The 25,798-nt window shown below is 37.0% G+C and overlaps 1 protein-coding gene across 1 annotated transcript in view; it reads left to right on the top strand.

The window, feature by feature from the left end:
• ARIH1 (ariadne RBR E3 ubiquitin protein ligase 1) overlaps positions 1–22,823 on the top strand; it is a 76,691-nt gene extending 53,868 nt beyond the window's left edge. The window contains exons 4-14 of the mRNA XM_074296269.1: positions 1,808–1,900; positions 2,291–2,346; positions 7,669–7,735; positions 9,579–9,685; positions 11,570–11,612; positions 12,403–12,474; positions 13,980–14,110; positions 14,225–14,282; positions 16,316–16,576; positions 18,617–18,729; positions 19,685–22,823. Of these exons, the coding sequence (XP_074152370.1) occupies positions 1,808–1,900; positions 2,291–2,346; positions 7,669–7,735; positions 9,579–9,685; positions 11,570–11,612; positions 12,403–12,474; positions 13,980–14,110; positions 14,225–14,282; positions 16,316–16,576; positions 18,617–18,729; positions 19,685–19,769 (1,086 nt within the window). The 3' untranslated portion in view covers positions 19,770–22,823. The remainder of the gene's footprint in view (positions 1–1,807; positions 1,901–2,290; positions 2,347–7,668; positions 7,736–9,578; positions 9,686–11,569; positions 11,613–12,402; positions 12,475–13,979; positions 14,111–14,224; positions 14,283–16,315; positions 16,577–18,616; positions 18,730–19,684) is intronic.
• The last annotated feature ends 2,975 nt before the right edge of the window (positions 22,824–25,798 follow it).

Genomic DNA, 25,798 nt, shown 5'->3' with positions numbered 1-25,798 from the left:
CTCCGCAGTAGAAAATTACCATGACCTCTTGTTGTTTGTCCCTTCATTTCAAAGAGATCCAGTGACATCATGGGGTGAATTGGATTGAAGTGAGGCAGAGCTGTACAAAGTCATCAGCCTCACTCTCTTCTTCAGATCCATCCAAGGACAATTTGTTCAGTTTGTCATCAGAAGCACCAGTGTAAGGGATGCAGCATGATGTAATGGAGAGAGGGCCATTTCTCAAGTCAGGAAGATCTGGGTTCGAGTCACCTCTGTCACTAGCTGTGACCCTGGACAAATTATTTTAATGTCACAGTATCCTAGGCAGCTCTCAAAAATTGTAAATTGCAGTCTCAGAGAATCCTCAGTGGGAACTTCCTGTATCAATGAAATCCCAGATCCTATGCTGCTCCCACAGAAAGCAAAAATCAACCACATTTTAAATGTTAATATCAATGAAGTTTTTAAAAATTCTAATGAGATACATTTCTGTCATGAGAGTATTTAGTCCACGGAGGAACCTTGTGTATAGTCACAACTTTAAAGATTATTACTCACAGTTCTATTTATTTAGAAACATTTTGTGTAAAACCATTTGGATAATAATATAACCTCAAAATTATGTTGATTTTTAGACCAAATAAATGATTGTGAAAAGCTTTGAAAATGGTAAAATGATTATATGAGGATAGCATAAGATACACAACAACAAAAAGTTTTAGAAGTGACTGGTGGTGTAAGAAGTGTTCCCTTGTCTGTATAACAATTCTTAAAGTAATCCATTAAAATTAGGAACAATTGTCCATCATAATTTGGAGCTAAGAAAGTAGGCTCCTTTGTATCATAATGAGGATGTACAATGATATGCAGCTATATGTATATACAAATCTATAAGCTATTTTTTTCTTAGTCTTTCTCTTATAGAATGATTTTTTTCACAAATATTTATTGGGGGTTTTTTTTGTTTTTGCTATTACCCTCAGTTATATTTTTTTATCATAAGTAGTCGGTTCAACATCAGTACCAGCATTCAGCGTTTTTGGTTTCCTTGTAACAGAAGAAAGCAAAAGAGACAAACTCTCTAAAATTATCCATACCTTGCTATTTCCCTCACAAGGTAGTTAGGAACAACTCTCTTTGAAAATCTTAATGCATCTACCTAAATGTGAACATTCAATTATGGAAGAAAAATAAAGATTTTCTAGTATTGTCCCTAATAAATAAACATTAAGATCAACAGTTTAGATTTTGAGATGATTTGTCATTAAAATTTTCATTTTGACATCAACCTGAAATTGGAATTTAACTATGACATCTTTTGGAAAGTATCGTAAATTACTGCTATTTACTGCATTGATTTTCATTTACAGTAGTACTTGATAACTTAGCCAGGCCAGGTTTTAATAGGCATCAAATGGAGGGTGACTAATCTTTTTTACATTTAGCATTTATCTTCGACTTAAGTATTTTAGGTTTTGCTTCTTTGTTTTATTTATAAAGTTATATAATCTTTTACATTATTTTTATTGAGGCTATAACAACATTATTTTGCCTTTTGTTTAATTCGTGTGTGTGTGTACACACACACACACACACACACACATTTATATGTGAAACACAAATGAATTGATGTGACAGAATTTGTTTGCTTGTCTAGAATCTCCCCTCACCAGAAGTTTATGGGCATGGCCCTTTAATTCTGCATTGGACCCTATAAAGATGCATGTAATGTTATTTAATATATTGATGCCTTATCTCAAGGTAAATTCTTTGGTGACTGTCCAAGTAAATCATTGCTAAAATTCATTCTTTGTTTTTGCTGCAGTATTTCACTGGCCTTGAATGTGGACATAAGTTCTGTATGCAGTGCTGGAGCGAATATTTAACTACCAAAATTATGGAGGAAGGCATGGGACAGGTAAAGAATACCTGTTTATATCTTGAAAATTTATTTTCTGGATGGAACTCCCTGGTGAAATGACTTTAAATATGACTTGAAAGGGGGTCTTTCTTCTTTGGCATAGTTTTGTATGTTGTCATAATATGTGATTCTCACAATTCGAATTTGTTGAGCAAATTGACCCTTCACAGATTCTTTATCCCCAAAAAGCAGGAGTTAGAAATTAAGTGGATGTATCTGTTACTGGTATTAATATTTTCATTAGGGTTTGTGCATACCAGATAACATAGACAAATGAAGGAAAATCTTGAACATTTTTGCTTTATATTCTATATTGTTAATTAGAAGAGTCCAGAACTTGTAGATAAGAAGATGAATTTTGAATGAATGTGATTCACTCTTTTTCAGACTATATCATGTCCTGCTCATGGTTGTGATATCTTAGTGGACGACAGCACAGTTATGTAAGTACTTAGGGTCTATAGTTTTTCCCCTTTGTTCAGACACCAAACTTAATTGGCTTTCACAGAACATTGTGTAATTGCTGCATTTTAAATGTAAAAATATTAATACTTTCTTAATTCCTTTCTAGTGGTGTGGGCCAAAGACTTTGCATTTACTACTTGAAGCACTTCTTGTAGTAAAATACCCAGTCAGTATTCAGGCAAACTATGGAATGTGATAAGCACCTTTTTATTACCCATGCTAATGGAGAGAGGGCAAACATTGGGTATGTGGATTTCACAAATATCATTTTAGCTATTAGTTTCAACTCTTTTCTTCCCCAAACTTATAGAGCAGTAAATGATTAAGAGAAGTTTACTCTTAAGATTTCCCACTTTACTGGTTCCCCATTTTTTACCAAGACATAGGACATGTGTGAAATATATCAGCATATTTAAAAATATTTTAAAAGCAGATATATAAAATATAAATCAGTAAAAAAATATACATCAGCAAATATATTGTGAATGGTCATGTTTTCTAAATATAAATCCCTAATGTTGGAGGATTCAACTTCCTATACAAGCTAAACTACATTTTGAGAAAATTCTTTTCTCACATGGAGGTATAATTTGCACTTCTGAAACGCCTACCTATTAATCCTCATTCATAAAATAATAAACAAAGAACTGGAAGTCTAATCCAGCCATCTCCACCAAATCACCAAACTCAAATTAATTGACTTGATCCATGTTGCCTAGGGATTAATGAGAAGAAGAGCTGGGTTTTGAACCCAGGTCATTTGGGTTTTTTGAGAAAAGACCACCAAGCACAAACCTTAATTTCTTTTCTATCAGATAACTCTTTAGATTCTTAAATTCAATTAAGCATACTGTAACCATCTACTAACTTAGAAAATAATTGCCAAGTACTGGGGATAAAAAGATGAAAAATAACTATCCCTGCTTGCCCAAAGAGTGCTTACTAATTAGATCAGTTCAACTCTTTCCTTTTACAAATGGATAAACTGACTCCTAGTGAGTTTAAACTAATTTGTCTATTATCTTACAAGTAGGAAGTAGCAGCTTCAAGATGAGCATGGATCTTAATAGTCCCAAATCCAGTATATCTTTCTAGTTTGCCAAGCTGCTTCCAGGTTGAATTTGATTCTTCTTACGCCCTTCATAGTAATGTCTTCTCTCCAGGCCTTACAGGGCCCAATTCCAGTATATACACTGCAAGTATTCTGCACCAAACATTGTCTTAAATTCCATTATTGCAAAAGCATCCGCTCTTTCAGAATCTGAAGAGTTACCTACAAATACTCCAAGGTAGCATGGTATTCCTGTTTTAGAAAACTTAAACCTTGTTGCTAGTCACAAAAACTTTTGAAATATCTTGCTTTACCAGTGGCTGCCTAGTTTATCCATTACAATTCATTCTCCACCGTAATAGAAAATAGAATATTCATTCAAGGAATTTATTCTTGAGCTTTGAAAGTATCATGCAGTTTTGTTCCACATTTAAACACAGAATGATGAAGGGACTTGCCTTAAGGATACTTAGGTAGTAGATAGGAGAGCCTGGCTAGAGCCCAGATCAAATGTCAGGTGACTTAATAAGAGAGCCTAGATAAGTAATCTTGTTTAAGTTGGATGTGGAGATATATTTGAATTGAAGCAAGTTGCTGATGTCTTTAATATCAAATTGTTTTGAATGCTCTGAGATAAGTTTTCTATTTAAGGGAATTTATATTTTTAAGCAAATATCAATACTCATGTTGCTATAAAACTTACACAATTGTACATTTTTTCTGTCTTTTTTATAGACAAAGCTCAGACTTCTTTCTGTATCTTTGTTTTCTAAGATCATATATTCTTGCCCTTTTGCCATCTCTGGACATGAGCACAATTGGGAAAAAATGAGATTTGAAAGAGAAGGTCTTTGGTTTGTGTTGTTGTGACTGTTATTTACAATAAATGCCTTAATTTTTAATCTATAAAGAAGGGAACTTTAGTAACTGTCTAAAAAGAATCAAATTGATCTTTAGTGTTTCAGCTTTTGCCTTTTATTACTTTTTTTTTTTTCCCCTCTTGATGCTGACTTGGTTTGGGACATATACTCTTTGGAGCAATCAATGAGTGGGAAGAGAAGTAAAATGAAGCAACTATGAATTTTTGCATTTTAAAAATATTCAAGAATGAATTTTGAAATATTGGGCTGCAATTAGATTTGGAGATGGTTTTAAGAACCTCCTTTAACCTTCTACTGCAGGTGAATCAATTTGTTGTGTGAATAATAAAGGAGAAATCTTTTTAAATTTGAAGGAGAATTATAAACCATATTTGTAAAATTTTTCAATACCTTGCAATGAGATTGAGGTAATCTGTTTCTGTTCTCCCTGGACTTTTAACCTAGATAGTGAGTTGGTGTTCTGAGTAAATGAGCTTAGCATGCTGAGTTCTCTATTGCCACAACTGAAACCCCTGTAGTCCTTTCTTGATACCATGCCCCCTGCCATTTCATCTCAACCCACATCCACCCCCAAACTGCTTACCTAATTGTCCTTGCTACCTTTTTTGTCTTGATAATGGAGATATCTAAAATGTTGCATCCTGACATGATGGTTTTGATCCAAGTGAAGAGGATAAGGGGGAGGGTGGAAAAAAAAAAAACCATCTCTGCCTATGTTTCATTATATTCATTTCCCTTTCTAACCCCTAATTATTGACCTTATGGATTGGATCCTTTAATAGTCACAGGATTTCCTAGACAATATTTCCTTGTTAATTGCTTTCCTAAGTCACTTCTTTTAAGTAAACATAATTCAAGGCACCCAAAATGAGCCTAACTCTGCTTGCTTTGAGATTCAGTTTTGTCACTTTCACATATGTGGTTTTGGTCAAACTTCCAGAAAGAAGGTAGATATTTTGGTATTTTGCCACACAGTGAAATAAACAATTGAATATCTCAAATGGCAATTCTGAACAAAATCAGTGATATTTTGGCTTAGAAATGAAGCATAAAAGTTTAAAACTATAATCAGATGTCCTGTTAGCAGAGAGTTGATGATAATGTGCAGACTGGCATAGGGAAACCTTACTGATATTCGTCAACTTATATACACTTTTAAAGCAAAGATTCATAGACTAGTACAATTTCAATATTTTCCATTCTTCTTACTTCAGCAGAATAGACTTGATTGGCTCATACTCTCCAAGATTCTCTACATCTCAGATGATTGTGTCTAAAACACTGGGGAAAAACAAAACTTATGGGAGATTCATGCTCTGTCTAATGAATAAAGCTATACTAAGAGGATATGGGATGGTGACTAAATGTCATTTATTATCAGGTAGAGATTTGGAATTTGCTAAGTAATAGCTTAACACCTGGGAAGGAAACACAAGACTTCTGTAGAGAATACTGAATAGTTTGTGTCTGTGGTATATGAGGAGTTTGTGGGATAGGAACTTCTACTAATACAGATCCACAACTAGTCTGTGATTTAGTAAGTTTCCAAGGGAGTTGGCAAGGAACAGAGGCTTAAATTATTTGCCTGGCTTCCTTCAGTATCAGGATAGATTTTAAATCATAGTTCTCTCTGACTTCAAACCCAGCTCTTTTTCCGTTATATCATACTGCGTCTGCAATTTGAATTCTATTCCGTAGTTAGTAGACTGAAAGATTGGAGGTATAATTGTGAATGTCATGATCATCTGGTGTATGGTAATAAGAATGTTAATTGGGGTGACATAATAAGAAGTTAGAAAGAAGAGGCAGGCAGGCAGGCAAGTTATGGGAATAGAGACATAAAACTAGAGGTAAAGGAAAGAGGTTTCCGGGCTTCAGGGAAGTAAAGAAAGATGATCATTGTATGAAGAAATCATTGTTTTTAGCTATTTCATTTGAGTAATGTGGGAGATAAGCCAGATTGTGAAGGCTTAAGTAGGTTTTGAGGAAGTAGGGCATTGATTATAGGTTTCCTGGACTAGTTTCAGGCCTGGCTGTTTCATAGGGCAATGGAAAGAAAGAGATTAAAAGGAATATAATCCCAAATGATTGAACCAATCATATTGGAGAGGAGGCAGGAAAATTGGCTTTGGCAAAAAGATTTATCTCCTCTTCTGGAAAAGGAGGAAAACAAAGATGAATTTTTAAAAAGTTACGAATTCTGAGCAGTAAATCTGAGAGGGGAGACTTTATTAGTGACATCTTTAATTCTGAATTCCTGAAAAATAAATTTTTGAAAGTTATAACATTGTGCTGTAGATAACTATTGAATATTGAATTATTAGTCAGAGAAGCTGGATTAAATCCTAATCCTGGTATTCATTATACAGATAATTCTCATCTATTTGTTGGAGTTTAAAAAAAAAAATTCTGAACATTGAGACATTGAGTAACTACCATGTATCCCAATATCTGCTGTGAATTAACTGAAGGTCAAGGGGTATTTGGAGATTTTAAGGGAAGAAAACAAGAGTAGTAATATATGAAAACTGAAAGGGAGAATGAATAAAGATAATTGATGTTTTAAAATGGTGAGAGGTGTTGGGTTAGCTCAATTTTAGATCCAGTCTTAGCATAAGGTTAGGTCAAATTTTAGGATTGATGTTATTTGTGGCTAAACTGTCCTTCTAATTTGGATACAACATGCTTGGGTTTAGTTGCAGAAAAATTTCTTAAATTTGTGTGTGCTTTCTGGTGAACAACAAAAAGGTGTTACATTTTTCCCTTTGGCCTTAGATTGCCAGATGATTTAGAATCAAATTTGCAATTGAGTTGTATGTAATTAGCTTACCTCAAGTACTTATTAGCCTCTGTTTCCTGTTTTTTGTTTTTAATAATCCTTTTAGTTCTGTTTTTATCCTTAAATATTCCATTTTATATTATTCATAATTTGTGTCATCATTTTCTGGATAACATATCCTAAATAAATTCCCAAATAATTATCTTCTTGTAAATTCTATGATAAGAAGAAAGATAAAGCCATGAAATGAGCAGAACAATTGATTATAAATTTCTAATTCCAGATAACTTAACCTGGTTGCAGTTCTGGGTGTGGGCATCAATTTAAAATTTATGAGACTTTGACAAAGTTATATTTAAAATTTTGATTTCATATAAGTGATGTCGATAAACTGTTTTGATTGGTGCAATTAAGTTGGATCATGGCAAACATACTAATGTCATTATTTACAGCCCATCTCCCTCCTTGTCAGTTTGTAGCCATAAGCAGAGATTAGCAATTATGAAATAATGTTTTATAATTGTTAATGTACTATGTTCTAGACAAACCTCCCAGTAAACTGTTTTTTGCTTCTTTTCTTTCCTGATAGGCGTCTGATCACAGATTCAAAAGTTAAATTAAAGTACCAGCATTTAATAACTAATAGTTTTGTAGAGGTGAGTGGTTTTCTCCTGAAAATTCATTGTTGTTGTTGTTGTTGTTTTAACTTTTGGGGTTTTTTCTTACATCATCAAGAAATTTCAAAAAATAATTGGATTTTAGATTTGTTTTGGAGGCTAATAATTATAATAAAAAACTCCCAAAACTGGAAACCAATCTATTATCAAATAGGTGTGTCTCCTGAGAATTAGGTCTTTAGCCATCAATTTTTAAACTTTTGTGAAAAGTATGGTAGAACTAACTTAGTATATTAATAAATCAATCAGTATGCCTTTTTTTAAATGCTTAAATAGCATTTTCAGTCTATACAAAATTATAAATTAGTGAATATATATAACTAGAAAAGAACATATCAGCATTAAGAATGATCTTAATGTCTTTTTTCCTTTTTACAATTTTGTTTTCAAAGTTTTCTTCTACTGTCCCTTTATTTTGGAAAAAAAAAATAAAACAAAACATTTTCCTTATAAGTATGTATAATGCAGCAAAACAGATCCCATTCATCATTACAAAAGTATATATCTCAGTCTTTAAAATCCCTCACCTTCTGGCAGGAAGTTGGGTTTCATCTTGAGTCCTCTGGACTTATTATTGATGTTCTAAAAGGCTTTTAGATTTTTTACCTGTTATGTTGTTGTCATTGAATAAATTGTTCTAGTTTATCTCACTTCACGCTGCATAAATTCATGAGAAATCTTTTCTTTCTTCTGAAATGTCTTCATTTCTTATATTGTATAATATCCCGTTGCATTCCTGTACCACAAGTTATTTAGCCATTTGCCAGTAGACGGGCACATACCTATCCCTCTTAATTTCCAGTTTTTGATTACTTCAAAAATGCTGCTATAAATGTTTTTAGAAACATTTTATTTCTTTGGGGGATAGACCTATGACTATTATAGCTAGATAAGATAATTTGGTACATTCTGGCACATAGTCTAAATTATTTTTCAAAATGATTGGCAGTTAACGCCAACAGTGCTTAATTCTGCCCAACTTTCTTAGTTTTTCCCAGGTTTTCCCCTCTGATATTTGCCATTTTCCTCAGCTGTCATCTTTGCTACTTAGATGGATGCGAAATGTTGCTCTTAAATTGCTTTTAACTTGTAATTATCTGATTATTAGTTTTGGGAAGCATTTTTTCCTAAGGCTGAAGAGAACTTGGATTTCTTTCCTTGAAAACTACCTATTGACATCCTTTGCTACAGAATTTTTCAATATCTTAGTCACTCTCTCTAAAAAAATTTTATTTCATTTAAGTAAGGTAGAGAGTTCCTAATGATATCTTAGAGCTAAGTACTCCTGAACAGATTTCCTTAGTGTTGGGTAGTAGCCAATAATCTTCCCTGAACAGAGAGAGAACATGAGTTTCATTTTCCATTAAAGAAATCACATTGGAAAGTAGGCATAAAATGGATTTATGCTCAGCACAAAAATACAGTCATCTAACAATTTACAAAAATAGGCCAAGAGCCAATGGAGACTATATGCTAGAGATCATTTCATAAAGAAGAGCATTCATTCCTCAATTGGGTAATTTTCTGTCAAGCACTCCCTTTGTAAGGGTTGTTGACTGTTCAGAATGTCATTACCAACTATATATTGAATAGTATTTTGAACTAAATGTGGTCTGTTCTTGAGCATTACCATTAAGACACCAAGAATTTTCAGCACGATTTTGTGGAAAGATCAGTGCACAGCCCTATCCCCAAAACCTATTTTCCCCCAAAATAAGCTGACATGTTCTTGGGAATATTCATAGATAAGAGATTGCCTTTGTTAGCTGTATTTGTTGTCCTTTTTAATTTTTTTTCACTTAAATTTTTTTTTTTTCCCTAGTGCAATCGACTGTTAAAATGGTGTCCTGCTCCAGACTGTCACCATGTTGTAAAAGTCCAGTATCCTGATGCTAAACCTGTTCGCTGCAAATGTGGACGCCAGTTTTGGTGAGGACATTTCTGAATTAAATTTGAAAGAGTGGCTTTTCTTAGCTCATTGAGGGAGCTTTCTTATCTTGATTGTAGGTTTGCTTGCTATTTTTCAATATGTATTGACTGGAGAAAAAAGTTAAAAGTTGAATTTTAAGTGATGTAGCTCATGATGAAATTGAACTTGGGAAGGGCATAGATAAACAGATAAAAAGGCAAAAGGTCCAAATGGGTCTCACAGGAAAATATAACACTTCTGAACCCTGGTCTAACCTGGTAAATGCTTCAACTCTTTTTTTTTTTTTTTTTTTCCCCCTAAGATAATTGGGATTAAATGACTTGCCCAGGGTCACAGAGCTAGGAAGTGTTAAATGTCTGAGTTCAGATTTGAATTCAGGTCCTCCTGACTTCAGAGCTGGTGCTCTATCAACTGCATCACCTAGCTGCCCCAAGTCATTGATGACTTTTAAGTCCTCTTATAGTAATTCTGATTTCTATAGTGCCAAGTTAGGTTATCATTTTGTAGTATATAAATGGGCTATAAGGCCCATGACTTACTTACACATGACCATACAGTTCTCCTGGCTCCATGAACCAATACTCTTGTCTGCTGTACTACTCTTTCTGATCAAGTCAGATCTATCATTGAGGAAACTGGAACTTGGATTGCTCAGTGAGCATTGTCCATGGTCATATGTGTGGCTATTAACAGGCAAAGCCTTGCTGGAAATCCAGGTATTCTGATGATTCATCTAGGACTCTTTATGTTATATCATTCTGTTTTCTTTTAAAAACTATTCTGTTGTTAATTTTATATCTTTTCCCTAACTTCATGGACCATCTCTTGTAATAAAGATTTTAAAAAGAAAGAAAAATGTAAGCAAGCTGTTTTGTTTTTGTTTTTTTTTAGCCAAGTCACATGGATATCTTCTATATCCTTCCCATCTTTCTCCAAAAAAGAAATATGCCTTTCTCCTTCTCTGAAGAGAAGTCTGATCCATCAACATTTTACATCATTGAATTTTCTGATTTTGTTTTACAAACATTTTACATTATTGTGTTGGTTGTATTATTCAATTCTTTACTGAGTTGTGATATTTCATTCCATTCACATGGCACTATTTGTTTAAGTATTCTCTTATCAGTGGGTGTAACTATTTTTGTTTCTAGTGCCAAGGAGTCATCTGCATAGAGATAATTGAAATCATGGAAATTGAGAAGGAAGACTGAATATTAAGCAAAATATTCACAACAGTATTTTATTGTGGATGCAAAAAGAGCAGTTCTTTTAGAAGTCTCCACCAACTTCTCTCTTTCAGTTTTCTACTTAGTGGTACACCGGATGATCCTCTGATCACATATAACCAGTATCACATTTTTCAGGAAGTGAATTTTCCTAGAGAAGGTGAAACTAAGCCATGTTTCAGAGGTCAGAAAATTTAAATTAAGGCAAGTTCATTTGGGCAGGTGGAGGTGCTTCATTCAGATATGGACAAAGGTGTGTGCTTGAGGGCAACCATTTTTAAGAAGAGTAAAAATGTGTTGCCCTTAATTTTGTAGTCTGTTAGGTACTAATATGCAACTACACTAAGATAGTAAAATGTAGCAATAACTTTTGTCACTTAGAGGATGTCTCAGCCTAAATTAGAGAGAATTATATAGAGCACAGTAGCAAATGTTACTTTAATTTTCCTTTACTGCCAATCAAAAGAAGTAAATTCCACAATTACCTAGAAAAGTGATGGTTTGACCTAAACTGGGCTTTAGAATGATAATACACAGATGCCGGACTCTGGATGTCTGACTGTTTCTTGTGATGAAAAAGAAAAATGTAGCTGTCAAAGTGAGACCAGATATTATTCACTTTTAAGAATGCAAATTCTCTTATCTCTTTTGTCACAGCTTTAATTGTGGAGAAAATTGGCACGATCCTGTTAAATGCAAGGTAAGTTTGCCTAGGGTGTTATTTTTTAATATTTTCACATGACTTCAAAACAATTGCCAACTTTCCCAGTATGTTCATCATTCTATCAGGAAAAGGACTATATTCAAAGCAAAGCCTATTTTAAGGGAAATATTGGTAGTTTTGTATATTTAAAATAACAGCCTCACTTTCTACAGATTGAAAGCTTTGGAGTAAATAAAAATTATTATATAAAATAACACTTCACTTTGTGTAGAAAGCTGTTAGAAGTTTTTTCATGTTTGTTGCTAGTCATTAAATAATTATTTTCTTTGCTCATAAATTGAAATTGATTATGTACATATTCAATAACTTCTAGGGCCCTTGGGCTGAAATCAGGTATAGTTAGTGTTTTAATTTGGGAATAATACTCGATTGGAAAGATAGCTTTCTATAAGCCATGACAAAATTAGAAACCAGGTGGTAAATTCTTAAATTGATCATCAAGGAAATGTACATGTAGAAAGGCATTGTTAGATTTAAGAAAAAAGATTTTCTTGCTAAACTAATTTAAGTTTCAACAACTTGGAGATAGATATTTGGAATACCCTTTAGTCACAGGTTTCCAGTCAGAAGATTTAGGATTCATTGATGATATACAAATGTATCTGTGTCTCCTCCCCTCCCCAATCCCCATCCCTCTAAGTTGTACATACTGGCAAGTTTGTATAAGAATAAAAGTTCATGAAAAGAAATTCCTTTAAAATTATTCAGTGTTTTCTCCCACCTTAAATTCTTTATTGTAAACTAACAATAGATTGTTTCCAAACAGTGGTTAAAGAAGTGGATTAAAAAGTGTGATGATGACAGTGAAACCTCCAATTGGATTGCAGCCAACACAAAGGTTTGTATTTTACCTGATTTGCTCTTGATGATCAACTGTAGTTCTTCCTTTTCTGCATATTGTGGCTTCTATATAGAAGATTGGGGGGGGGGGGTTTAAGTTATTTATATCTGAACAAAAGTTGGAAATTTTAAAATGTGTAATTTAACAATGAAATTGTTTTGCTTTGGTTCATAACTCCTTCATAGAAAATATAGTTTCTTATGTTTAGTTTATACTGAAGTTATTATTGTCAGATTCAGCATTGTTTCCTCACTGAGATGTTCAACATCATTTCCATGCGATGAATGTGTGAAATAGCAAGGTTTTCCCTTCTGCAGCTTGAAGAAATGCCCTGAGTTTTCCTGGTTGGGATTTCTTTTCTTTGTGATTGTTGGAAAAAACTAAAGGTCAGAATAGATCAGAATAACTGCTAAGAAACATGTAGAGATGAATTGAGGAAAGCAAACCTTTGTTGATGAGGCCTGCATTGTTTTGTTGTGTTTTTTGGTTTTGGTTTTTGTTCTTTTAAATCATGATTTAAGAAATCAGGCACAAAACAAGAAAATGATATTCACACACATGTATTGTACCTAGACTATATTGTAACACATGTAAAATGTATGGGATTGCCTGTCATCGGGGGGAGGGAATAGAGGGAGGGGGGGTAATTTGGAAAAATGAATACAAGGGATAATATTATAAAATATATATATATAATAAATTAAAAAAAAAAAGAAAAAAAAGAAAAAAATAAATAAAAAAGAAATCAGGCACAAAAATGGTACTCTTTTTACTCCTCAGTATTTATAGGTTTGTGTTTGCTGATATACTTAGTGTGGTTTTAACATTCCATTATTTAGTTTAGAGATTTAGAATAAGCAATGTACATGCTCTTGTGGCAGTTTGTACTTTACTGTTTACCTAAGAACTATTTGACCAGCATGTGATGTAGCTTCTCGACTGATTTTAGAAGAAATAAACATTTTAAATGGGCAGCATGAAAAGCTTGTATTCTTTTCTTGGTAGAATTCCCCATACATCTAACCATAGGAGCATCAGACAATGTAACTGGAATACTGAATAAGAAAAGCTTTCTCTGTGGATGATTTGTGAATGTGTAACAGGCAACTCTTATGTGACCACATTGTTTTAAGAGGGGTACTGCCTTCTGTGTATGGGAAAGGATGTTTTCTCGGCAGCAGTGTCACCCCCCCCCTCCTTGCCCCCTCCCCCCCCCAAAACGTGCTGGAGTGCAATTTGACTCTTACCCCATGGTCCTGCCTGTCTCTGTGGAGCGCTGACTTGTACATGAGGGATGTTAATTTGCCAGAGTACATTTTTAGTGTGGCAACTCTAGTCTGTATCATTCTTTTTATGCTCTATTTTGTAGTCTATAGGCGACTTAGGACCACAAGCTTCCTCATTTTGCTTTTATCATTGGTTATTAATGTAAAAGTCCTTCTCATACCTGCCCAACTGAGTGTAAGAGTGAAAATGATAAACTTGGTGGTGGTTCTTCACAGGAGTGCCCTAAATGCCATGTAACCATTGAAAAGGATGGAGGTTGCAATCACATGGTCTGTCGTAACCAGAACTGTAAAGCAGAGTTTTGCTGGGTGTGTCTTGGTCCCTGGGAGCCACATGGATCTGCCTGGTAAGTTAGGACAGTCCCAAGCAGAGTTGGGAGGTCTAATTCAGTATTGGTCCCTTACTGGGCCTCCCAGGGCATGTCCTTGGCTGGTGAGTGACACCTTTGTTCTGCTTCTAGGTACAATTGCAACCGCTATAATGAGGATGATGCCAAGGCAGCAAGAGATGCACAGGAGGTGAGTCTGGGAGCTGGGGGGAGAGCAGCTCTGCTTCCTCTAGAGGGAGCCACGGGTCCCAATAACTGGCAGCATTCTGTTACCCCCTTATGTAAGGGGGACTCGCTTTTGGGTTTGTTGTGACTCACAGACCATTGGTTTCTCTTCTCCATGACTTGTCTGACTGCCTTGTGTGTTGTATATATACATGTAGATCAGAGGTTGATGCTGGTCATGGGATGCTTCATTATACAGGGAAACTTTGCTTCTCTTACAGATTGCCATATTGATTCAATATTGATTTTGATTATTAGATATTGGATTCACATTTAATGAGAAATTTGAAACAGTTCTCCAGTTCAACTTTTTCTGTCAACTTTTAAGAGTTCAATTATTTTTTTTTCTTTTTTTCTCTCTTCCCTCCACATCTAGTTTAGAAATGCTCTTGCCCATCTCAGTTATAAAACTTCAAACATTGAGCAACCTTCCCTGCATCTGGTTGCGGTCTCAGGGTTCCAGGACCTGCCAGGGAAATGTTTCAAAGTCCCCTCAAATCAGCTAACTAGAAGTCTGCTATTCAGATATATTTCTTCATTTTCACTTTTAGGGGTTTCTCTCATTTTATGTTAGTTGCTTTTATCTATTCCAGGTGAGACAAGGTAGTCAGTATTTAGTTTCCTGATGTATCACTATCTCTTTTATTTCCATAGCTGAAAAACTAAAGTTGAATAGACTCAATTCCTTCCTGTTGTTCAGTGTGAATTGTTTAAAATGAGTACTGAACAGATGATCCTAGATAGTTTTTTTAAATGTATATATTCATAATTAATGTAAATAATTACTTTTTAAAGAATTTCTACCTAGAAGAGTGGACATATTTATCTTTGTCTTAATGACAGTGACATAAGGCTAGCTTGAATTCTACTGTTTTGATGATTGATTGGCCTGTGAGCATCATCCTTTTTTCACAGGAAGGGAAATGGAGCCAGATGGGATCAATGAACCCATCTGCTACCCTTAGCCCTTGGGAGAGACTCAGGTTCCTGGTTTCTGATCCCCTCGTCCCCTGGGCATGCTACCACTGAACTTGATCATTAAAAATGAGTAGCTACTTTTCTTCCTTTTCCTCCCTTCTCTAGTTCAGGAATGGCTATGCAATTGTATGCAATTTAGTGGACATAAACATGGAAAGTAGAATAAAAGCCATCTGGCTCCAGACTGACCAGTTGGCCGGCTTTGGGATGTGTTCATAGGACAGAGTCCTGTGGTGACTTTGTTGCTTCATCTGGACAAGTCTGGATCAAGGGCCTATTCCCTCCCTGGTCCTATAGACATTAGGAATACACAAAGGAAACAGACATAGTTCATGATCATTTTGCTTTCTAATGAAGGTTTATTGGGATTTTTAAATTTAACATCAGCATTGCTTGTTTCGGGATTTGGGCTAAAGTGTCTGTAGGTGCCCCAGATAAGGGAAAGATAAAAAGGAGCAAGGTTTATGTAATCAGTGCACAGCTGTCAGGGGTTCTCAGCAATTAGTTGCTCTTCAGTGCAGTGACCAATCATGACACATGCCTACTTTTTCACACTTAAGTGCACTACTTTGTTACAAAGGAAGAGCCTCTCGGGAGGTTTAAGTTTGCTCAGTGAAGCTTTTCCAAAATTTATTCTTCATTTGACATCTCTGATCTCCACATCCTCCTAAATTCCCATGTATGAATTAGTAAAAAGGATTATAGATGAAATCACAATTTCTATTCTGTGTATCTGCTTTGTTTCTACAGCTTTCCTGCTTGTTTTTCCTTCTGAGCTTTGATGGCATTGATCTCCAGTCTAAAAGTTAGCCTTTTATAGTTGTACCTTCATTGAATTTTCACAAACAGTAAAATAGTAATTGCTTTTCCTCACCCATGAGCACAATTTCTGGCCACCTTCTGGGTTTGGTCAGCTGCCTGTCTGTCTCAGTATGTTGCCTTCCTCTGGCCCCATCACAGAGACCATAAAGCACATGGTAAGGATCATTGTGCTCAGCCACGCACTTTGTCCATTCACAGCGGTCCCGGGCGGCCCTACAGAGGTACTTGTTCTACTGCAATCGCTACATGAACCACATGCAGAGTCTCCGCTTCGAGCACAAACTCTATGCTCAGGTGAAGCAGAAGATGGAGGAGATGCAGCAACACAACATGTCCTGGATCGAGGTGCAATTTCTGAAGAAAGCAGTGGACGTGCTGTGCCAGTGTCGTGCCACTCTGATGTACACTTACGTCTTCGCCTTCTACCTCAAAAAGAATAATCAGTCCATCATCTTTGAGGTAGGAGATGCCCCTTGAGGGAGGGAGGGATAGGAGGGAAGCCAGACCATTGAGCTGTGAGTAGTCAGTTATCATTTTAGAACTAAAAGGAAAAATTCACCTTCCTTACTTGGGGAAGCCTCTGGTCCTTATCCCAATCTCGGTTCTAAATCTTAAAATGAAATCCATCAATTACAAAAGAAACTAGTTAAATTAAAATACTTAGCAAAATGTTTCTTTAAAGTTTGCTGATAAACATGTTCAAAATTCAAGTTCTAGAGGCAGATGAAAATAGGGATAGGGAAATTTTTCTCTTTTGAAAAGTCTCCTTGAGACTAAATAGTAGTGACAGATTCTGTTCCCTTTGGTCACAGGACCTTCTCATGCCAAAGGATCTTCTCATGTCCTTTTGTGATGATTTAGCAGTGAACACTTGATATTTCCTCAGATCAGACAAAGGTACATACAGGAAAAGTTGCCTCAAGAGCTGCCCTTCAGCGAGATGGCAGGAGCTACTGAAGTTTCCTTATATAGAATGTAAATTAAACCTGGTTTGATGAATTTTGTTCTTGGATGCCTTTGATCAGATTTGTCTTCTGGGGCCAACTTGAACAAACAAACCCTGTTTCTTGCCCCAGAATCTCAATATTGTTTTTACTAAATGCGTCTCGTGTCTGTATTTGATGTACTGTACTCAGTATGTATGTACAATCATAACCTGAATTCAGCTTCTTTCCTCAGGTTTTGTCTTAAGTTTCACACCAGTTTTGCAGAAATGAGCTGTCATGATCTATTAAGTTATAAATCCCTTCAGACTTTGTCTCTCATCTATCCCTCCCACCTACCCCATGTATATTGGTGTATTGGGGGAAGGAGGAGACCTGGAACATTAAGTAATGTGCCTAAGTCACGGGCTAATGGTGTGTCATAAGTAGGATTTGAAGTTTTTTTACTCCAGTCTAAAACTGCTGAGCCATGGAGTCTTTTAACTTAATTGAAATTATTACATATTCTTACTTTCAGTTTCCTCCTAAGACTTAACTGGAAACTTTTGAGACCCTTGGAGATTAAGGGACTTGCCATTATCTCACAAACAATAAATGTGAAAAGCAAAATTTGAACCCAGAATCTGATTTCAGAGCTAGTCTTCTTTGAATTGTATCTTGTTTTCCTCTCCTTTATGACCCAGAAAGGAGAAATGTTTGATGTTGCTCCAAAATGTAAATTTCTATTCTTGTTTTTTAAAGAAGATTGTGCTATTTTTGTCATAAAGACCTTGTTTTTATCATGTTTTATTTAACATCAGTGGTTTAGTCAAATAGAAGATAACACTTTCTGTTTTCTGGATATGTATTTCTAAGACAAATTTGGGGAAAGTGAGCACTGACAAGTTCTCTCTCTATTTTGAAATGGAAAGTGTGAAGAGTGTTAGAAGAAATGAAGACTTGGTTGTAGTAAAGGCCTGAGAGTTTGTCATTTATAAGTGAACAGCATGAAAACAGTTATTGAATGACTGACTTATAGGCTTGACACTGTCTCAGGCTCAACATGTTAAAGCATAATATAGTTCTTGTCTTTGAGGAGTTTCTCCTTTAGTGCCAAAGACAAGATACCTCAAGCATCTTCATTTCCTTCTGACACCCCACCAGCTTGACTCAAGATTTTTTTTTTCCTAATAAAATTAAGTGCAGCCTTAGATGGCCTCACAACTTATACTGAGTTTTTGATCAGTGTATAAATACTACTGAATTCTGATAACTCAATTGTGTCTGAATCTCACTAATGTTGACTTCTAATGAGAAGAAAATGCACAGACTAAGAAACTATGGGACTTAAGCACATAAAAAACACTGACTTCCTAGAGCGATCATGTTAATCAAGTTTTTACTAGGGAGCCCTGTGGCTGTATATTGACTTGGATTTTAAATGTAATATGTTCTGCCCTTGGGGGTAGCCCAGGCCAGTGTTTTCGATTTAAGATAACAGAAAGTAAAGAGGAATAGCAGGGAGCTCACAGTTCTTTGAAGCAGAAAAAACTGAGGCTTCTTATTGTTCTTGCAGAATAACCAGGCAGATCTGGAGAATGCTACCGAGGTGCTGTCAGGGTACCTGGAGCGAGATATATCCCAAGATTCACTGCAGGACATAAAGCAGAAAGTGCAAGACAAGTACAGGTAAGGTGCTGCAATCCAAGCTTGCTGCTTGGTCAGCTGCCCGGCTTCTTCTGGCAATGGCTCAAAGATAGGAGGGAACGCTGCCTCTGCAGGAGGCGGGGTTGCAGTCATTTCACTCATTCTTTCCATAATCAAATCATTCTGTTTCTCCCCTGTTTGGGGGTGGGAGAAAGGGAAGGAGGGAGATAGAGAGGCAATACGACATATTGTGGGGAAATACAGGTCATAGCATGAGAGGCAGAATGTGCTGTATGGAGAGGAGAGAACAACAAAAAAAGTTACACTTTGCACACTGGTTTCAGAGGGGCATCTAAGGGGGGGACAGGTGAATGGGTTGAGGTCTTGATCCAATAAGATCTCAGTGGGCAGTTAGAGGTGGGGGGCAAGAGCTTCTGGAGTCTTCCTGTAAACTTGGGAAAGATGATGATGAATGGAATTGAAAAATACATGGGAGGAAAAGAAGATACCATTCTGGAGCCGTCTATTTTGAGGGACTTGGAAGAAGAGACAAGAGGAAAACCAGTCAGGTAACAAGACTCTGTTTAGTTCACATGGCATCAGAGGGTATTAGGATGCACAGGAACTAAGACACACTTTAAATTTGGCTGTTTAAATAGCCTTTTGATGTGGGGAGAAGTATACTCTATATCAGGACAGCATTGGACAGATCAGAGGTTTGAATTGTCATAGGGAATGATGGTGCTGTTGATTATGGGGGGGAAGATCTTGTTTTAAAAGAATTGGAGAAACCTCAGCAAAGTGTGAAGCTAAGGATGCCTGGCAGCAGGACATACGGAGGAAGGTGCTGGAGAAGCAGAACTGACTTCAGATGGGTTCCCTTTGGGAGCAGAAAGCTCTAGGAGGCCATTTGTAGATAGGATACCCGAAGAATGTTTTGTTCCTCTTTTCTCTGAGTTCTCACTGGCCTCTTATCTCTCCCCTCCTTCCCCCACAGATACTGTGAGAGTCGACGAAGGGTTTTATTACAGCATGTGCATGAAGGCTATGAGAAAGACCTGTGGGAGTACATCGAGGACTGAGGAGGGCCCTGCATACAATGAACTCTGAAAACTTTACCATCTAGAGTGCTCATGCAATTAAAACAAAAAACACAAAAAAGGAGGCACTAAGCCTGTTCTGACACCGCTGGTCTGTAGTACCGGAATTCTGTTTTGTTAACGGAAAGTTTAAGTAAATTATATTGTAATAAAAAAAGGTAGATAAACCATTGTACAACAGTATTCTAGGCCGCCAACAAGTGTGACAGACGCACTAAAAGCCCTCCGACTTGGACTTGTACCGTAGCTTCATCCCCCCAGCTGGCTCCTCTCTTCTTTCTTTTCTTTCCCTGTGTGTAGTACAGTTCACCCTAAAACACAGTTTCTTGACACTGCTTTTCATGTCCAGACCAGCCACTTTGTTGTACTTTGGTGAGGGATCTCTCCCCCCTCCCCCCCTGCTTCCCACACTCCTCTCCCTCCTCTCCCCTGAGTGCCCGATTGTCCAATGCTGATCCAGCTCTGGGGGGGAGGGGGGAGCAAGTAGCAGGGAAGGAACTTTGTACATGACTTTTAAACCCAGAGGACAACACAGTATTTTTCAAAATTGTATATAGCGCATATGCATGGACAAAGCAAGCGTGGCACGTGTTTGCATAATGTTTAATTACAAAAATATTTATTCTTTAAAATTCTTCAAGATTATGTCTATTTGCTGTGCATTTTCTTTCAGTTTGCTTCCTTTTCCAGGGTTGGGGCGGGGGGGGCTGGCGTGTTGGTCTCTCCACTTCTTCCTGGCTATACTAAAGCTGTTTGGTTCCCCTCTGCCGAAGTTGCGGCTTCTCATGTCCACAGCCTGACCCATCTCGGGTGTGCCCTTGCTGGCAGTGGGCGACACACCTGGAATCCTGGCTCCCCATGCAAAACATTGAGGAGGTCAGTGGACAGAGCAGGGGGAGGGCAAATGGATTGAGTGCTCTGAGTAGGGTTCTGATGGGTGGGCAGTTTTCCTCTGACAGTCCCTCCTACCTGTCCAGCCTTGTCCACTTGTGCCCAAAGCTGAAAGCTTCATCAATTTGGCTGAGGGTCAGCCCCACAGGAAGTGCTTCAGCATCTCCTCTTCAGTTTTTTAATGCTGCTTCAGAGCCTTTTAAAATGTTTAGCTGTGGCTCTCTTCACCTTTCTTTAGAGACCCTCCTACCCGGTACCCTCTCCCCAGTAAAATCAAACAATGTTCTTTGCCTTGAAGACTTTTTTTAAACCCCAAGCCAAAAAATACCACCACCATTCAGTTCATGAGAAACTGGATTTGAAAGAAAAGGTGGTGAGATGATCCACACATATTGCTGTGGATTCCCTTGTAAGGTAGTAGTCCTGGAAAGCGGAGCCCTGCTAGGGTGTTCAGCTTTGTCCCAGAGCTAGCAGGGACAGGGCAGATGCAGAGGCTCTGCAGCACCCCCTCTGGAGAACTCTGTCCTAGAGCTGGCTAACTGCTTAATGCATACACACTTGTTGGGCAGCTCTAGGGGTGGTGTTTTTCACCAGGCTGGTTTCCCTAAACTTGTTACTAATTGGAATGAAAAAAGAACAGAGGTCTTGGTGGACAAGATCAGGTGGAGCTGTAAGGACCTCTTGTTCTCTCCCTGAAAATGTCATGTACCCAGGGAGTGATTCATTCCCTGTAACCTCCATGAGGCAATTTTGCCCTGACCATTGATTAGCCACAATATGTTTTAGGGACAGGAGTTGGCTACCCTCTTAGCCTACATGGGTTTTTACAATGTCTATAGCTCCTTTTAGGAAATTTGTGTAAGTGCTCTTTATCCCCTGGTTAAAATCAGATAGCATTGTTAGTGTGAGGCCCTCCCACTATATAATTGCATTATGCTGCTTCCTGAAATAAGCCATCTTAAGAGAGCGCATTCTCCACCCTTCGGCCATCCCACTCTTGCTTCCCTGATTTCAGATCTGAGCTCTCCCAGAGTTCTTTCTTTGGCTTAGAATCTTATCAACCCTAAGATGCACTTAGAATTAGGGTTGAGGAACTTTTTGTTTAAATCTTGAATAAAGGTTCTTTTACTGAGGTCTTTCCAGGTGCAGCCAGTGTTGCTACATAGATATATGTGGATCATTTTTTAAATGCTGGAGTGTTTTTTTTTCCCCCCCCTTTCCAGTTAATTCTGCAGTTTTTAGGTTGGAGCTTTAAAATTTTCCCTTCATATCCATTTTTTTGCAACAAGTAACCAAAAACAGCATGTGCTTTGTAATAGCCCTCAACAAACAAGAGAGAATTACTTTTGAGATATATGCATTGTGGTTTCATATTGGAGGCCTAAGGATGTTGCATGTGGATGAATTCAATAGTTAGTCTGAATCAGGTGGTTCATTTTATTCTGGTCCCTGATTCTTAACAACTGTCAATTATCTGTATTTAATAACTTTCTTGTTGGCTTTAGTGCCTATAGCTGCTTCCCCATTTCACCAGCCTACAGGCCTTTGTTAGTAGTTCACATCCAGCAACTTTTTTCTTTGTTTTCTTTTATTAAATTCATGTTAAAATTGAGCAGCGCACTGAGCAATAGATGAGATTTCAGTGAAATCCCAACTAGGAGCTCATGATATAAAGCAAAATGTTCAGTGGCAGATCCCCAATTCTGTGTAAATTTTTACAACCCAGGTTGTGTGTATGTATATACATGCATATTGTATATATGTGTATACGCAGATCCAAGACTGGCTTTTGATTTTCAAAACGGTTGAATCTGTAGTGTTAAATGTAGTTCAACCACTATTAGGAACTGAAATTGATACAAAGAGAAGATAAGGGACTTCAGTCCCACTTGATGTTACTGAGGTCCTTTGAACTTAAAAAAACAAAAAAAAAAACCCATTATAGAGCACTTGGGGGTGGGTGGGGATGGTAAGACAATCAGATTGGTGGATTGATTAAATGCTCCTAACCCTGTAATTTTGTGCATAGAGCACCTTGTGCTGTGGAAATTAATGTTCTTAGATTTTCATTGTAACTGGACTGTTCAGGTTGCCCAGAGGGAAAGAACATTCCTAATTCTAATAAAATAAACTTTTATTTTGTTATTCCATTAGTTATTTATGTTTTGTTTTAATAATAAACAGTGGTGCCCTCCTTCCCCCAACCCCAAGGGGCCACTCATATTATGTGCCTTAAGACATTGTTCTGACTTTGTAAGAAGTCAGGAGTAGGTCTCTTCAGAATTGAGCTGTGAATGAACAAAGAATCCCAGTGTTGAGATCTTAAAAATTTGTAAACACTTCCCTTTTTTTAAAAAAAACCACATCTTGGGGATTCAGTCACAACATTGAACATAAATTATCATTTCTTAATAGTAGGGAGAATTCCAAAAGTTGCTTTAAGTAATTTTCAACTACTCACACGCACAAATAATTGTCTTTTCTTTTCCCTCCCCTCTCTGTCTCATCTCTTCCTTTCCCAAAACAACTCAAAGAGAGACAAGACCAGAGGTGTCAAACATACAGGCCTGGTTAGCTGCAATCTTGAATGGAGTCAAACCAAATTAAAATGTAATTGGGAAATATTTAACATTTAAAGTAAAATAAGACATTGGTGACATTACTAAATTTTAGAACTAAATATGTGGCCTGCAGACATCCTTGGATACAGATTAGTGGACCATCTTCCTACTTCAGTTTTGACAGCACTGGTCTAACCCATTAATAATATCCTAACTCATAGCTTCATTGCCTTTCTCTTTTGATTGACTAATTCCCAAATCACAGGGGAAGTGGAATCCTCCATTTGGTAGCTTTGTGCTTTAGAATACGTGTATCAGGGGACATGTGACCTATCATACATTTGAACCAATGGGAATATTGTCTATTGACATTAGTCTTCCCTTAAGTTAATGGACCTTGAATTTAGCAAAAGTGACAAAAACACTGGGAATCTCCTATACTTCTTTGTTTTTGTTTTTTCGTTTTGGCTTTTTGGAAACCACACTTGAAGAGAAAGCCAAAGCCTTGAGCATGTGGAAAATGTTGCTATACATGGTATGATATGGAAAGCTTACAGATCCGATGCTATTATGGCAAAAGATTTTTAATTTACAATTGATGGATTTTTAAGAGATGTTTTATGATTTGAAATAAATTAGGAGTATACAAGAATTTCTAACAACAAACATCTACAGGCAAATGTTTAGGTTTTTCAGTGGACCTTTTTAGGAATACAGTGTGACATTTAGCATGCCATGCCCTCTCTTCCCAACCATTTTTTTTTTCTTGACCAAATTGTTGAAAATCTCTGCCTCATTGCCTCATCTGTAAAATGAGTAACAGATCCTAGAAGTTCTTTCCAGCTTCCCAGAGACCCAGATCATTATAAGAAGAAGATAAGGGACAGCATTATGGGCAAACCCAAAACAAGGGAGTATAATAGGGAGACATGAGACTCTTTGAGAAGAGGAAAGGGGAGATCTGAAGGCCTAGTGGTTAATTTCACTTCCTTTGGGAGAGGATCTAGTCTGTAATCTTTACTAGAACTGTATGATATATCCTGTGGGCCCTCTCTCCTTAGGTGCAGATAAAGTGCTGGTCTGATAGTCTCTCAATAGCAAGTTAAGGGCATGAAGTGGGTTCCGTGATTTGCTTCAAGTCACAATACTTAGCTCTAATCAGTTCCCCGCTTAATAGGGAACGTGCAACACTTTGTTACTTTTTTGGGGGGTTAAACTTAATTTTTGGTAGGTTTTTCACTAAGCAGCAATGTTAGGGATTGAAATGAATCTGGCAATCTGGATATAAACACATTCAGCAGTTAAGTTCTTAATCATGTACAAGAACTTAGGTTATCCTAGGGGGTAAGTATGAAATCATTGAGAAAGAAGATGGCATTTAATAGGCTCATCTGAGAAAGTTCCCTTATGTTAGATGGAATCTGAGCTGAGTTTTGAAAAGAAGCTAAGAATTCTAAGGAAAGCAGAGGAAAGAACCTTTCTTCCAGCTATGCAGGACCAGTGTTCTCCTGTGGGGACAAACTCCAACAATGCCCATCACAGCCCACCCTAACTTATTACACCTTGTGTGTTTGCCAATAAATCTACAAGAGATGCACCCAACACTGGGGCCTACTTCTAGGCTTCATGGAATTGCATGGGTGCTACCAAAGCATCAGTCTGTCTCCTTTTTTCCAGACATAGTGTTTCCTGACAACTTTCAAGCCCCTCCTGTTAAGTTTCCCACTCTTAGTCTCCTGGGAGGTAGGGTTTTGGGGTAGGAGAGTGATCTGAAATTTCTTAAGATATAGTATTGGTGGGATTTGCAGAAGAAAACTGGGACTTTGCTTAGGTTTTGTATCTGTGATGAAATAGAAAACACTTGTCTTGCCATTAAAAGACAGCTGGATTTGAATCTATGACCCCAGCTATGTCATAAACCTAAGTCACAAAGTTGGTACTTTTGCTGTGAGATGAATTCTTTGTCAGACAACTCCTCTACTTATGGCACTTGCAGGCTACCATTCTGTTTCCAGGGTAACAGTTGTCCATTTGTTGTAGATGTTGTGTATGAATCGGCCAACAGCAAGACAGAAACGGACCAATTCACTTGCTCTTTTGTACAACAAAAAATTGGGAGGAGAAAAGTTAAAAATGCAACAATAACATTCGCAACAATTGGTGGTGTATGTGAGCTCAAATTTTGGTCACTTTAAAACTTCAGGCCACCTGCCTTGTACTCTTGAAATACAAAGTTCAGGCACTGCTTCCTAGGATGAGTTGAGATTGCCCACAAAAGCAAAGAATTGACATTCTTCTGGAGATTTCAGAAGAGGACAACCAAAATGCCCCTGGGCAGAAAGCTTCCTTCCTATAGATCTTGCGTTTCCAGTATCCATTTTGGAATAATTTCTGCAAGTGTGGTAACACAGTGGCTTTAACCCTGGACACTCGTTAGGATTACAAGCTCCATTCACTCTGGCTTTATATAACCAGTAGTGGAGTAAACAACTTCTCTTCACAAAAAAAGTGTACTCTTCATTTGTAAGCACTTTCAATGGTTGAATCCTTGAATTGTGA

The sequence above is a fragment of the Sminthopsis crassicaudata genome, chromosome 2 (genome assembly GCF_048593235.1).
Source record: "Sminthopsis crassicaudata isolate SCR6 chromosome 2, ASM4859323v1, whole genome shotgun sequence".
Taxonomy (NCBI): domain Eukaryota; kingdom Metazoa; phylum Chordata; class Mammalia; order Dasyuromorphia; family Dasyuridae; genus Sminthopsis; species Sminthopsis crassicaudata.
This window is presented reverse-complemented; position numbering and strand designations above follow the sequence as displayed.